Below are 16418 nucleotides of genomic sequence, written 5' to 3'. Positions count from 1 at the left end.
CACCGACCGCCGGAGAAATATTTCTTGTTTTTACACACTTGGCCATTAAAGGTGATTCTGAAAGCTTTCCCATTAGAGTTGAAGCTGTTATAACCGCAGAGGGTAGAATAACATAATATTAAACCATATGGATATAGACTGGGATAACGTTTACAATCACATGAGTCGAGACAGGTGAATGAATATATTTGGCATGAGTTCTCTTTAAGTGTGGATGTGTGTTAACAGAACCTTGCATGGTCATAAATCGATACTAACATATATGCAAAGAAGTGAGACTTGCTATTTTTTTTTTTACAGACAAATTCAGCAGTAGCACTTTGATTCCCAAATGACGTTTACAAGCCGAATGTAACGACAGCGCAGACGAATGTTACCAGCAAGATGCAGACGTTCTATGTCAGATGTAAATAAAAGGCCATCTGCTCCCAGATGTAAACACGAGACTGACCCCTCCCATGTAGGCGTTACTCCCATTTACCCCGCCTATTAGGCATTCCTATTGGTCAACAGAGACAAGCCGCTCACCTCCTACATGATGTCTGCCCGCCCACTGGAGAGAGGACAAAAACAATCGGGATCTCTCTCATCGAAGAACATAAACAAGAGGATCTAACCCAAATCAACTTACCTAATTCGTCTTTACTAACGTGATCATCATGGTTTCCCCTGTGACTGTGGTGAGTATAACGTCTGAACCGGCCGCGACAGAACTATCGCTACTAATAGTGGCTGCTAGTTTGATTAGCACAATCTTCCCATAAATCGCTGCATACTTATGAACGCGCGTATCGAAGTGTTGCGTTGCTGTCGGATAGAACGTCGCGCCACCGGTCAAATCGACGTGTTCTCGCGCCGTTACTTGTCATGCCATGTCATACGCGGATACTATGGAAGCTGTAACGTAATCTCCTTGGGGACAGCGGAATGAGCAATTGAACGTCGCAGTGACGTTCTTCCAACACATCTGCTACATTGTCCATCTCGTAGTTTCCGAATTATGTACGACAGCAGCGTCAAACGCTATTTAGCAAGTCCCAACAGCAAGTGCACAATCGAGACATTTCCACCAATTCCTAAAGGCCGCCACGGACTAAAGGGAAATGTCATGTGACGACCTTTGTGTGTGTGTTTTTCTTTCCTGCGCTTCCAATGACGCATGCGCCATAGGCAGTCCAGCTTTCTTTCAGGTGTTATTCATCAGCTGTATTTGGTATTGTGTTGTTTACCGTATTCTTCCAATGTCATCACGTTTTGATCAATGTGGCAATGAGAGAAGGTGGTCACTTTTACTAAATGATAATTGTGTCCTCAACATAAATAATTCAACTTGCCCCTGAGCTGCTAAGAAAGGTTATAGTTCCTTTGCAGGCGAAATGAAGGATGGATGATGTGTTGTAACTTGGCCTCTTGCAAGTAAGCCCTCATGTGAAGCCTGTGATTACTGTGAGGGCTGACTGTGTGAAGGAATGCATGCCAGGCAGACTTGTTCCCATAGCAACGGCGATGCTGCCCGAGCAGTGTGAATTTGTTAAATTAATTTAGACCCAGCCTTGGCCCCTGGATTACAATGAGATGGAAAGTAGAGGCATGCGCTGTCTGAAATCGAGGCGGCCGGTGAAGTTCACCTAAGGACATAGCTTTATGTCGAAACAGCTTACAAGAATTGGCAATATAATTATAACTACGTTCTGTGTCTTAGATCCATTTTATTTACAAAGCACCATTCATGAAAACTCTTACTTTAAACAAATATTGCCATTGTGTAGTATGCAAGGAAGTTTGTTACCTTCACCATTTCCCCCAAAACACAAGAAATAAATTCGTCCATAGTCTGACTAACACAAGATTGGATATAGACAAGAAACAACTCTTTCTTGCCGATCAAACAGAAATGTAATGAAGAATTGATACAAAAAGATAGCTTTATTTTACAATTTAATGGTAAAAAAGAAAAACCTTAGTTTTAGTTACAGTAGAATATCACATTATCGATTTGACTTTATGTCTTGTAGAAATGGAATACTGTATAGTCATGCCATACTCTTGCCAGTAGCTGTAACTGTGGTGTCAGGAGTAATGCTTTTTATAACTAAATTGTGAGTGTAAAAATGATTCAAATGGCCATCTCGGGATGACAACCAAAGTGGGATGGGCGGCTAATGCATCGAACAAGATGCCAGCCAGCTAGCTGTTAGAACTAATGTGAATTGCAGGACTCATTGACCATCGACACTTTTAAATGCATGTTGTGGGAATAAATATACATGCCTCAATTTGGGGTCAAGGGGCATCATGTCTTGTCTTAACTGCTGAGCCAGCAATGGCTGAACGGTGGATTGAAGCATTTTATAACAGGGCACACATGCCAGACTAAGCGTCCTCACTTTAAGAAAGAAAGAAAAAGAGAAGTGCTGGCAACATTGAGGACCAGCTCATTGGCCTTGTGAGGATGAGCCCCCTAGCCCCCGTAGCGGCAGATGGAGGTTGAAATCTGCTAAATACAAGAAACGTACACATACTATTACTGTAAGCAGTGAAGGCAAAATAGATGAAGAGAATCAACTTTTTTGAATAACTTAATACAGTTTTATGGGGAAAAAACTGAATTTAGGTGGTAAATGTAGGTCAATGTTTGTAAATGTTCAGGATGGCAGACATGGCTCACCTCTGATAGAAAATTAAAAATACTGCCGCTTGATCAGTGCTTTGTGCCACCTGACAGTTAAGCCATATTGTGACGCCTATTCCATGAAATCTTTCCCACATTGGCCTACTTAACAAAGCTCATGGTCTGGCTTCCAATTATATTTTTATTTGCACAAGCCTTCGCCATAATGAACCACTCTCATATTGTTCTCTTTCTCGCTCTTTTACAAAACAGCATTTAAAATTCATTTGGTTGCAAACACCAATATTTGTACCCTTTAGCTAACACATTGTATCAGGAAACAATGTCATGTGATGGAACATGGGAATGATTTCATAATGTGACTCATGTGCCAAGACCATCTTTATGTTACACATCTCTATTCATCCAGGCATTTACAGATGGTTTAATGTTTCTCTGTATCATGTTTCTAACACTTGAGTAATGTGAGTCAGAGTAAATAATGGATGTCTTACTCATGGTTGTGTTTTATGGTTAGGACTAAGCAGAAACTCGAACTTTGAATTACTCGAGTCCAATGTAGCGTGATACATTTCACTGCAATGTGTATGAAGTATGTATTGTCTCTACTATATTTCTGTTTATTATTTTGTTTTTTGAAACAGATCTTTGTGGTTCATAGATAAACGTTTATATAGCGAAAACATTTGCCGTTTCTTATTCATCCAAAGACAAGTTTTTGTTAAGTAAACAATAAAATACTGGCTAAATGTACAACTATTTGATTGAAAAGAAATGGTCAGGGCAATGTGCTATCAGTATTTAATTGGCTTCCCAAGTTCAGTTGTCATTTCATGCCACATAAAGTGATTTTTTATTAGTATTCCTGCAGACACCGTTGATGGTTCACTCAGCCTGAGTGGAGTCTGCTGCGGTTTTAAACGAAATTTCAATTGGAAGTTGTCAGTTTTAACTTCACTGAGAGAGGGGCGGATCAATAAATGGCAATATACCTTAGCTGTAATAAAAAAAAGACTGAATGCACTTGACCCATTTGTGCAATTAATGATGGAGTGATGATTTGGTTTGAAGAATTTCCGCTATCTTGTGCACGACTGTCGGTCTTCTCAAAGTTTGTGACGACAAGGCATAGAGCCTTTTTGTTGTCGTTGCAGCGCTGTCTCAATTAAGTAGATTTTGTAGGTTTGCTCAACACAAACAATAGAATATACAATCAGTAAGACTCAAACTTGTAACATGGCCAAGACCAAAGAGCTGTCCAAAGACACCACAAACAACATTGTAGAACTCCACCCGGGTGGAAAGGGCTACGGAGAAATTGCCAAGCAGCTTGGTGAAAAAAGGTCCACTTTTGGAGCAATCATTAGAAAATGGAAGAAGCTAAACATGACGGTAAATCTTAATCGGAGTGGAGCCCCATGCAAGATATCACCTTGTGGGCTCTCCTTAGAAAGGTGAGGAATCAGCCCATGACTACATGACAGGACTTGGTCAATGCCCTGAAAAAAACTGGGAGCAGTGTTTCCAAGGTGACTGTTGGTAATACACTAAAACGTCATGGTTTGAAATCCTGCATGGCACAAAAGGTTCCCCTGCTTAAGCCAGCACACGTCAAGGCCCGTCTTGAGACCAAAACGGAACTTTTTGGTCATAATTCCACGAACTGTGTTTGGTGGAAGACGAATGATGAGTTCCATCCCAAGAACACCATCCCTACTGTGAAGCATGGGGGTGGTAGCATCATGCTTTGGGGTGTTTTTCTGCACATAGGACAGGACGACCGCAGTGTATTAAAAAGAGGATGACCGCGGGCATGTATTGTGAGATTTTGAGGAATAACCTCAAAGTCAGACCATTGAAGATGAGTCGTGGCTGGGTCTTTCAACATGACAATGACCCGAAGCACACAGCCAGGAAAACCAAGGAGTGGCTCCATAAGAAGCATCTCAAGATTCTGGCGTGGCCTAGCCAGTCTCCAGACCTAAACCCAATACAAAATCTTTGGAGGAAGCTTAAACTCTGTTTCTCAGCGACAGCCCAGAAACCTGTCTGATCCAGAGAACATCTGTGTAGAGGAGTGGGCCAAAATCCCTCCTTCAGTGTGTGCAAACCTGGTGAACAACTACAGGAAACGTTTGACCTCTGTAATTACAAACAAAGGCTACTGTACCAAATATTAACATTGGTTTTCTCAGGTGTTCAAATAATTATTTGCAGCTGTACCGGACAAATAAATCATTAAAAAAATCATACACTGTGATTTCTGGCTCTCTCTCACAGTGGGCATGCACCTACAATGAAAATTTCAGACCCCTCCATGATTTGTAAATGGTAGAACTTGCAATATAGCAGGGTGTTCAAATAGTATGTGTACCATTCTTTAAAGAAAACATGTGTGATCAGGTAAAACACATTCATTTTATTTTTAATTGAATTCTAATTAAACTACATTATAAAGCGTGGCAGAAGAGCACAATCATTAAACCAAACAGAAAAAAAGAAAGCAAATCAAACGGGCTCTGCTCCATCGTCCTTTAAATGTTCACAAATTCTGCCAGGCTATGTAAAATGTTGTGAGCATACCTGGATCTGCCTAATTCTCTATTTATCTCGGTACATGGTAAACATTCACCGCTTGTGGAAAATACTGGAAGAATTAGTTTTTAGATGCCTGGAAACAGCTCCGTTTGTGACGTCTTCAACTTTTGATTTAATTTTGATTTTCAAAAATTGTTGTAATTGTTGTGCTAGAATTCGAAAACAGTGCTGTGGACGAGGGAGCGGAAGAAGCTGAGCTGATGAGGAGAAGAAGGAGAAAAGAAATGATGATGATTATACACAGTAGACGAGCGCAAAGGACAACAGGATTATCATTTTCTTCCAAAAATTTCTTGATGTGTATCTTTATAGTTAGGTAAATGTTAGGCGGCATGGTGGATGACTGGTTCAAATCCCGGCCCACGCCTGTGTGGAGTTTGGAGGATGCTCTTTTCGTGCCCCTGTGGATTTTCTCCGTGCACTCTGTTTTCCTCCCACATCCCTAAAACATGCATTAATTGGAGACTAAATTGCCCCTAGGTGTGATTGTCAGTGGGTGTGGATATTTGTTTATGAGCCCTGTGATTGACTGTTTACGAGTTCAGGGTGCAGGATTTGGCCCTTGGTCCCCTCCTCTCCATCCTTATTCTTCTCCTCTTTGATAACATCATACGCCACCATGACTTCCGCATCCACTGCTATGCGGATGACGTCCAGCTATATATCTTTACCAGATAACTCACCACAGCAACCCACTCCACCCTGATCAACTGCCTCACTGAAATGAATTCATGGATGCATACCGTATTTCTCAAAATCAACTGGGATAAATCAGATATCATCGTCATCGGCCCCAAATCCCTCACAAAGAAAACCACAATGTCCACCTCATCATCAGTAAGTCCATCTTGTCTATCTCAACACACATCTTAACATAATTCTTGACACCAACCTCTCTTTCGACCACCACATAAAGCACATAATCAGAAAATGTTTTTTTCTCTCCTAAAAAACATAGCTCGTCTTCCTTCATCACTCAGCGTCACATCATTCGCATTTTCATCACCTCTTGGCCTGATTACGCCAACAGTATTCTCTACAGTTCATCAGTGAAAGTCCTTTACAAACTACATAAAAAAAAATTTTGCACCACACTTCACTCACTCCAGCTCCAATGGCCATATTATTCCTGTCCTTCAAAAACTCAATAGCTCCCTTTCCTCCACCAAAACGCTTTATCAGCCAATTTGAAAAAAATATATATACTCTTGTCTCAAACGGAAATGGTATAGCATGGATATATGACTATTAATGGAACAGGACCACTGGTGGTTTGACCCGATTTTCTGTGGCTGGTAAGCAAATCGCCCTACCAACTTGGAGAGCATGGGTTCAAATCCCAGCTCCCTTTCTTTGGAGTTTGCATGTTGTCCCCCTGTGTGGGTTTTCTCTAAGTACTCTGTTTTCCTCCCACATCCCAACAACATCAAGGGTAGGTAAAATGAAGACTCTAAATTGCCCCATAGGCATGAGTGCGAGTGCTTGTTTGTTTATATGTGCCCTGCGATTGGCTAGCAACCAGTTCAGCGTGTAAGCCGCCTCCTGCCTGCCATTAGCTGGGATAGACTCTGGCGTACTAGTGACTCAAGTGAGGATAAGCGATAACCCATACTCGCGAAAGAAATGCCCTTTGTGAACGGGGTTATTGTTTCTCAACCCTCCTCCACGTCACTTGACCATTGCTAAATCCAGTCGCTCCTCCTTCAGAGTGTCCCTTCTCCATGCATACTCCTGTTTCCTCTCTTCTGCCCCACTTATTCTTTTATGTAACTTTTGCTTTGTCACAAAATGGTCCCACTGAATGGTTTTGGAGTGCAGAAAATGGATGGATGGACATCAAGTCACTAGTCTTGGAACATCCTTTTGTACAAGCCATTTATTTTCTGCTCTTGAGAGACCCCCCCTTCTCCCTCACGCATCCTTCTCCATTTTCACACTGAAATCAAAAACCTTTATCGGCGCCGACCACCCATCGCTTTCTGCCTCGGGATGTTTGACTCTCATGTCAGATCTAGAGGTGTTAGGAAACGGCTTTGTTTTTTTGGTGTATAATACAATGTGCTTGAGCCCCATGCAATTGAACAGAAACAAGCAAGAGTGTTTACATAGAAATATTCAAGGACACACGTCTCAAGTGTAGAAGAGGAGGAGGGAAGAAAAACAAGATATCTGGTTTGTCAAACAAGATGAAGCGAAAAGCTTGTAAGGAGTCCTACAACTCCACAGATGTACCATATATGTTCATATACTGTTATTTTATGGTTCTTGTTTCAGTTTAGTACTTAATCATGTGCACGTCTGACCACAGAGCACGAAGTGGAAAGGTTTTTTGTGTCCTAACACAAACCACTCATACACATAATGAGAAGTACTCTACTTTGAACTACTCGCTGGATAGAAGTAGCTTCCTGTGTTCTTTAATGGGCATAAATAAATAATAGCAGAGACAGAAGAGTATTGCATCAAAGCTAGAATGATGATGTACATATTTAATCTGTTTTCAGGTCAAGAGTGAAGGCCCCAAGCTGGTGCCGTTCTTCAAGGCAACCTGTGTTTACTTCGTCCTTTGGTTGCCAACCTCAAGTCCATCCTGGTTTAGTGCACTTATCAAATGTTTGCCCATCTTCTGCCTCTGGGTCTTTCTGCTGGCTCATGGCTTCAGCTTCTTGGGGGCTCACTCCAGTGCCCGCAAGATCCTAGCTGGCCTCATCTTTTCTGCTCTGGGCGACGCGTTCCTCATTTGGCAGGAGCAAGGCTACTTCGTCCATGGTGAGAATAAATGCTACATGCTGAGTCGCAAAGATGGGAATGAATTTCACTCCTAAAAGGACAATTTACTTCCAAAGGTACTTCAGTTTTATCTTGGAAAGCAATGAAATTAAATTCAACTTTCACAGAAATTATTGAGTTACTTGAGTCATTATACATACATACAATTGGCTTGTCACTGGGGAAGTACACGAAAGGGTATTTTGACAGCTTAGCATTTTACCTGTACCCTTTTTGCCATGGAGGGGAGGACACACACATTTTCACCTAGCAGTGCGTTTTCTTTGAAATTTCTTTTGTTGTGAAAGCAAACAGAGCAGTGCCCTTTAGTACACTTTCATTGGTATTGTGCCAAAACACTAAGTACTGTTGCTTGGTCAAGAGATAATTGTAACTTGTCTTTGAAAGCAAACATTGGAAACTGAAGAGCACTAAATGACTTTGAAGAGAATAAACTGTGTTGAAAATGGATGATGTACATACCCCCAGCTATTTTTTTCCCCTCACCCTATTGATGATTACCGTCTAACTGGGACACTCTGTCTTCTCTACCCCTGGTAGCCGATTAGCTTCCGACTGAGTGAAGCTAATCATGAATGGGGGGCAGAGGTGTGGATTCACCACTACCGATTATGACCGGAGGGCTGCCTTGAAGGGAATCACAAGGAGGAGTCATGCGATACAACTGTGATCAAAGTTTTTTTAAACTTCACATTTTCTTGTGTTGGTTATTTCAGCACACTGCAGTAATTGTTACTGACCTGGCCCAGAGTATTGCTTCAGCTGCTCTGTCCCAAACTATAAAGAATGTGTTATGCATTCAATTTCACTTTTACTGTATGTACACCCCTGTCACTCACATTTGAAAAATTTTTCATCTGACCAACTTTATCTGAAGAAAAGTTAAACGCACTTGCCTGTCAAGAAATAAACACAAAAGGTCTATTCTTGGAATGTTTTGAAAATGTTGAAAATTAAGTTCAACGTAATCGGTGTTAGTGGCAACAAACCAACGATACATTGTAACAAACATCGCTGTTGCCAATCGTGGTGTATTGTTATAATCTAGAGTAATTTATGGCGGTATCTATTGTCAATCCATTGATGAAAGATAGCAGTAGATGATCTGTATCATCCTAAAGCACATAAAGGGGAAACATTTTCAACTTCAAGATAACGCGATACCACGGGAGAAAATGACCGTTCGCATTTAGATATATGGCCAGACTAGTCTAACATTAGAACCTAGAGCAAGTCAAAGTAAATCACAATCTCATACTTAGTATAATTACATACTGAAACATTACCTGTGTTATATCCCAGAAATGTTTTCAGTGTAACTCAGGGGTGGCCAGATTTTTCTCCCCAAGATCTACTTTTCAAGCTGTCAGCCTCTCGCTATTGATCAGCGGGGTGGTGGGGGTGCACGCATGCATCGCCGCAACTGCCGTAAAAGGAAGGCTGGCTTGCTAGAACGCGCCTTAGATACTGAAACATTACCTGTGTTATATCCCAGAAATGTTTTCAGTGTAACTGAATTTCCTTTGACATGGCTCATGATGTGGAGGACTTTCGCCATAAATGCGCCTGGAGTATGTGAAAGAGCTTGGAACATGTGCTTTTGGCATAACTTCTCAACATGCTCAGTACGGTTAACTTGCACTTCCTGTTTCCGGGGGAATACTGATTGTTTAGGCTCAGGCTTGTTTTGTTACCAACGTTTATAAAATAAACACGTAAATTAATGTCAAGAGCACAAAATAAGCGATGTCAATATCTATGTACTGTATTTCTCCTCGTAACAAATTTTACGCACATGATTTTTCGTGCTCGACTGCATATGGGGCCGTCAAATCACAGTGACTGAGACCCCATCAAGTCACATACTTTGATGGCTGGTCTTAAGCAGATTATTTTAATTAATTAATTTTTTTTACATGGAAGTATTTTGTAGGCTTACAATGAAACTGATGTTTCCCTTTTCCCACAGGTCTTCTGATGTTTGCCATTACTCACATACTCTACTCATCTGCCTTTGGAATGAAGCCCATCAATGGGCGCGCAGGCCTGGTGATTACTGCTGTGTCCAGTGTGAGCTACATCCTGCTTTACCCTTACCTGTCAGGCCCCTTTACTTACCTGGTGGCTGTCTACATTGCCCTGATTGGTTTCATGGGCTGGAGGGCCATTGCGGGCCTGCAGCTAGCCAATGATCTATGGACCTGGACCAAGCTGTCAGCCTGCCTGGGCGCTGTGCTGTTCATGGTATCTGACCTCACTATAGCCGTCAACAAGTTCTGTTTCCCTGTGCCCCACTCGCGAGCTATCATCATGGCAACCTACTACGCTGCCCAGATGTTGATCGCTCTGTCAGCTGTGGAATGCCAGGATGTGGAGGTTTTGCGGAAGAGGATATGAGGAGCCTCTCTGTCTCTGTGACAACAAGGTGGTAGCTGCTCCCCAGGTGGTCATGGACACATTTCACTACCACATCTCAAAGCCTCTGCCCCCATCTCCATTTTGGACATGGTGACTGGACCACCACAGTCTCGTACGATAGTCTCACACTTCTTCCTTACTATGACGCTGTGGTTTTATTGTCTTCAGCCTCTCCCGACAGCAGTGCTGCCTGCCTCTTTTGATCCCTGAATGGAATGCCTCCTTCTACTTGATGACCGTGGATATGCGCACAGTATTGCTAATCTACCTAACAAAGTATTAGTTGATTTATTTTGGTTTAAGGAGAACATCATTAAGGAATATCTTAGGGGTATGGGGGTCTGGATTTATGTTTTTCCTAGTCCTATATTTCACAGGTTCCTTAGCAATATGTCATCTCCTAACTCAAGACACTTAAAAATCACTCTAACTCGGTCCATGAATGCAAATTAATGTTTGTGAATTTTTTTTTTTTTTTTTAATGTCTGAGATAATGTGTGTGTCACGTCAGTGTGATTCTCATCCAATCATGTCACAATGATCCCCGAAAGTTGAATCTAAGGCAACTGGATGCCTTAGCCAAATAACAAGAAGTACAGTTGCCTTCAATTTAACATTTGAGGTGTAGCTGTAGTTGTCTCTGAAAAGGGATTTCTTAGTGACTTATAGTACTTACTCATATTTGCCTCTACACCTTATCTTATTCTGTCTTCCCCTGTATTGAGGGTGCTATTTAAAAAAAAAGTGTGATGAGCAATTGTATTTAGCTACAAACTCTTCCATTCCACTCACGAATACTCATGATGCTCTTGTTTGATCTGGTTTTCAACAACCTCAGCAACACACCCAGTCTCATTGGAGTAGGATCCTGGTCCTTAACGCAATCCCTATTGTGTGCCGTTACTATGTTGGGCAGGTAAAGGTCGTTGGTCACTCGTGTATGAATTTCATTGTCATTAGAAGTAACTGATGATCTGTGTAGGGTGCAGTCCAATTTCATCTCAGATTCACTTCAGCCCTCCTTAGATCAATATGAAAAAAGGCATGAGTAGATGAGTTAAAACGTTGGAAATGTTGGCATTGCAGAAAAGTTATTTTACATGGCCTGGTATTATTTTACGTTGACTGAAATGCAAGTGTTTTGTTAGTGAAATGTGTGTAGGTCTATGTTTTTGGCAACTGTCTTGTAATGCAAGGAACATTTTTTTTTCTGAATACTTGTAGGTACAAATGAAAACAATGACAAAACCTATTTCACAAAACTAAGGCCAAGGTAGAATATACATTTTTTAAAATCCCTCAGGATAGAAAAAAAATCCCAACAGCATCGCCTGCCATTTCCTAATGTCTTATGTCATCCGTCTGCACCAGGAAGTAGCCTAACAACTAACAAACTGATGGTCTTAGAAATTCTTGCATGGTTTACTTGTTCCTTTTTCTTTGTTAACAGTTCAGCCTTGGCAGAGATTTGTGGTGTACTCTGACATCTACTTAATCTTCATTCCCGCACAATTTTTTGGCTGGTAGACTGACTCGTCAAGTGTATTAGAACATTGCAGCTTTCTTCAGCTGTCCACATGCAGACGTGCACAAAGACACACAGAGTGAAAATCTACTCTCTGTACACTTGAACTGGCATAAGGCCAAAAATGCTGATGCCCGTCACAGAACAGATTCACCATTACACCACTGGATAACATACTGTAGATTCATATGTTCTCTCAATGCACTTAAACACGCTCAAGTGGTGACCCCCTTTAATGTTTTACACAACCCCCACACACAAATCAACCTAATCTGTGACTACTGTGGAACCTCTTTCCCAAACACAATCCGTTCAAGGACCCCGGTCGTTCACAAAAATCCCACAGTAAAAATTGTCAAGAAAAGAAATACATGGTCATGATTAAGATGTGAAACCTCAAACGATGAAGACAGAATGCAAAGTTGATCCCCGTCACAGACACGCCTCTGGCATAAAAATTCTTAACGGGAATAAAAACTGCAGCCTGTCCCAGGTGATATATAAATGACAAAGAAAAAAACACTTAGAACAAAACACTTGCCTTTGACAAGAGGGGACACTGGAGTTTGATCTCTCTGTGCCGCCATAACGTGTCATGCACAATAGATATCAAAGGTTTCCACCTGCCTGTTGAAATTTAAGGTGTTGGTGATGTAGAAAAAAAAAGACCAGGATAAGTCATTTCAGAGCTTTTTTAGCCTTCTGATCTACAGTATAACCTGTAGAACTCAATTGAAAAAAAAATGAAGGAGCAACCTGCTTGTATAAATCTGCACAAATACTTTGGTACAAGTACCTTTGTTTTTTTTTTTTTACAGTACTCAGTCTTCTGAGTAGGAGTCTTATCAGAGTGGTAATTCTTGGTGTGGAAATATTCGCCCACTGTTCTTTACAAGGCCGCTCCAAATCTGTTCGATTTTGAGAGCATCTCCTGTGCACAGTCCACTTCAGGTCACCTCACAGATTTTCAGTTTCCTCAAATTCAGGTCTGGAATCTGGCTGGGTCATTTTAAAACCTTAATCTTCTTCTTTGAGCCAGTTTGAATGGAATCTTTGGGTCATTGACATGCTGAAAGATGAAGTTCCTCTTCCGCTTTCGAACAGAAGCCTGAAGGTTTTGTGTTGACATTGACTAAAATTGGGAACTCTCTCTAACCTGACGTAGCCCCCGTTCCATCTATAAATAAATAAACTATAGTCCTAAAGCATGATACTGACAGTAATTACCATAACTCACAATAGGAATTATGTTCTTTTGATGATGAAAAGTGTTATGTTGGTGCTAAACATACCCTTTGGAATTCTGGCCAAAAAGTTCACCCTTGGTTGCATCAGGTCAAAACACTTCCCAGGTGTGTTTGGTAGATTCCGTTTTGTTTTGTAACAAGGTTTCCATCTTGCTGCCCTAACTCATAGCCCAGACATGCTGTATGAAGAACACAGGAGATTGTTTCCACATACTTGCTAGAAATTCCTCCAGTTCCTTCCTTCTTGCTGTCGGCCTCCTTGAGCAGTTTTCTTCTCCTTTTTTCATTCATTTTGGAGGTACAGTACATCCAGTTCTTGGGAATGTCATTCTTATGCCATATTTTCTCCACTCGATGATGACTGCCTTCACTGTTTTTCATGGTATAGTTAATGACTTGGAATTTTTTTGTACCAGGATCAAATAATCACAGACACTTTAAATGGTGGGAGGTGTGTGCTGACTTCCATTTAGCATGAGTTTCAAGGTGATAAAGGTTTGAAGGTTAATTCTGAACACAGACATAATCTGAGTTACAAGAGGATGCGCACACTTTGGAACAACATAATCTCATTGGCTTGGTTTTACTTTCTCTAGTTTCTATTGAGTTGTACGTTTTCTTAGGTTACATTGATAGTGGAGTTTTTTTCCCCAAATGATTTGTCTTTTACTTCTTTTTCAAATCACAAATACGTGACATATTAACAAGGGTGTGCGAACTTTTTATACCCAATGTATTTTCTTCCCCTAACATAATTTATGGAGGCAAAAACCCAAATCAAAAGTAGAAAAACAAAAGAACTTGGGCCTCATGTCACGCTGATGTTTCACATGACATTGTGTATGATGGTGATTTCAAATCTGAAGTAAAGTAAATCATCATATATTTGGGTACAATTACAACTTGTATCCCTCTAGGGGCTTTGTACTCTAGAGGTTCTACATTATTTTAATGTTTGGAAATTTGTCCTTGTAATGCATAGGTTATGATTAATACCAATGATTGTTTGTTGTTTAAAGAAAGGAGAATGACTGCACCTTACATACGCTTGCAGTTATCTGCAGGTCTTATTAAAAGGTCATGTTTAGTTATTTTGATAGCAAATTGATACATACTGCAGCATACCAAACAAACCAGGATGGGAAAGAATCCAACCCGGATTAGGGGTTTCTGCTTGGTCAATAACCCGTGGAGTTAGTTCACCCACATACGGTCAAGGAATCTTCACACACACACGCATATGCTGTTGTGTTTCCATTCCACCAGAACGAATACGCAGACGGAGCATAGTGATGACTTAGCCTATTTTCCATTTAGTAGTGGAAATAAGTGAAGACTATATTAGTGACTGTCGTTTGGCCGGATAGTTCCTCAATCTGTTTTTCACATGTCAGCATGGCTGTCAGTATATTTGCTTTGTCAGTCGGTTCCACATGTCTTTTGAATGTGTCCACCAAACATTGTGGCATAGTCTTCCTCATCTAAGCATTTGTCTCTTTGTTTTGTCTTGAGCGTCATGTCGAACTATATCGGGAATATGAAGCCTGAGTCAAGCGGTCTTAGTCATATGTGGGCAATTTATGTAAACAGCCCTTTTGGCCTCTACCAAAAAAAAAACCCAACCAAAAAAACAAACGCAGGAGGATTATTATCCTTCTGTACTCTTGGCTACAACAGATAAGACAAGATAAACTATTTGTATAGTTATTTTTGTGAGGCAACCCACACTCTAGAAAGTCGTGCATGCTGAAAATGTTATTCTGTGATCTGAATTGTGAAGCTGCAAATTGTCGTTCCGATCAAACTGCTGTTTGTATTGGACTTTAACACAATCACCCAACTCAAGCCATTCAGGCAATTTCCTCTGGCTGCGCTGCTTGTGTCTAATTGGGAAGGAAGTTGGTCTTGACTGAGAATGTTGCTGGATTTAAATAGGCTGAAATACACTCTGCCCATCAGCCTGTCAACAGTCCTGTTGTTCTCAGCTTTGTGCAAGGAAAAAAAAAAAAAAGAACCTGTGAGAGCTGTAGGTTACCGTTTGGGTTCTCCACAGCAATTGTAATGATCCAGAACCAGAAGCTAGTTTTGTTCAGGGGTCCAGATTTTCACTTGCACTTTGCTGTTACTCTCCTTACTTGCTCTCTTGTCTTTTATGTCTCTTGACGTTTAGAACATAAATTTGTATCTCTCAAATGCGCATGACAACATAGGTTGAAATGAATCCACAACATTGATGAAGTTCAGAGCTTGTGTGTGTGTGTGTGTGTGTGTGTGGTGTGTGTGTGTGTGCGTGTGTGTGTATGTTTCATTTTAACCCTGACAAACGTACAATGTCCTTATGAAAGTAAAACATACGGTTAAAACAACTGTGGACCCTGGCCAAGTTTGTTTGTTGAATACTTTTATCTGGAGATGAAAGAAAAAAGATGCGTTAAGAAGATATTTTTTATTTTGTTTACATTTTGACAAATACATAGTAAAGTTTGGCAATTAATGCATATCCGATGTTTAAATGTAGTAGTGGTTTTGCTAGAACTAGAATCATTTTAGAACGTTCTTTTAAAAATTCACTAACTCAAAACTTGGCCAGCTTGGTGTAAAAACAATGCAATCATTCTCATTCAACTCTTAAACGAAATCTTTTATATGCTGCTATTGTACGATGTAACCCATGTAGTGTTGCGATGAGAAGATTATTTTAAACATGATTGATGAAGCACAATAAAGAGTTTGTGTAAGTATGATTTTTAGTTTACAGCATTTATTGTTCTGAAGGCATTTCAAATTTGTCAATTTTTTAAAATTCTGAAATGATAGTACAAAAAAGCATGCTTTTTTCCCTTCACATGGCCATGTATAATTTAACTTGGAAAAAAACGTGTCCCGGTATTTCTATGCTATGATACTGTATATTTCCCTTTTTGTTCTTGGTTTTCACTTGTGATTTATGATTTCTTTCAAGAGTAGACAAAATAGTTTCTTTGCTGTAGTGAAACTGCTATGAATGTGAATATGTATTGGAGAAATAAATGCAATCGCAATGCAACTTCAACAAAGAATGTTTCTATCTGTTTCCTATTGTGCCAGTGGCAGAGTACCACAATCCAAATGCCCACTAATATTTACAAATGTTTAACAATCATAACTTTATTCATACAGCACCCTCAGCACGTTAAAAGGCTTGACAAATACATAGCTTTTTGTGCGG

At 40.5% G+C, this 16418-nt stretch overlaps 1 protein-coding gene across 1 annotated transcript; it reads left to right on the top strand.

Annotated features, from left to right (window-relative positions):
• The first annotated feature begins 545 nt into the window (after window positions 1-545).
• On the top strand, window positions 546-16251 carry tmem86a (transmembrane protein 86A). Its single transcript, XM_061821451.1, has 3 exons — window positions 546-680; window positions 7735-7999; window positions 9990-16251. The coding sequence occupies exons 1-3, from the start codon at window positions 660-662 to the stop codon at window positions 10415-10417; spliced, it is 714 nt and encodes a 237-aa protein (XP_061677435.1). The 5' UTR covers window positions 546-659; the 3' UTR covers window positions 10418-16251.
• Window positions 16252-16418: the final 167 nt, after the last annotated feature.

The sequence above is a fragment of the Syngnathoides biaculeatus genome, chromosome 6 (assembly GCF_019802595.1).
Source record: "Syngnathoides biaculeatus isolate LvHL_M chromosome 6, ASM1980259v1, whole genome shotgun sequence".
Lineage (NCBI taxonomy): Eukaryota > Metazoa > Chordata > Actinopteri > Syngnathiformes > Syngnathidae > Syngnathoides > Syngnathoides biaculeatus.
This window is presented reverse-complemented; position numbering and strand designations above follow the sequence as displayed.

Coding starts and splice junctions, on each gene's coding strand:
- tmem86a (XM_061821451.1), top strand. CDS start 660: ATGGTTTCCCCTGTGACTGTG. Junction 681..7,734: donor TGGTTTCCCCTGTGACTGTG/GTGAGTATAACG, acceptor ATCTGTTTTCAG/GTCAAGAGTGAAGGCCCCAA. Junction 8,000..9,989: donor GCAAGGCTACTTCGTCCATG/GTGAGAATAAAT, acceptor CTTTTCCCACAG/GTCTTCTGATGTTTGCCATT.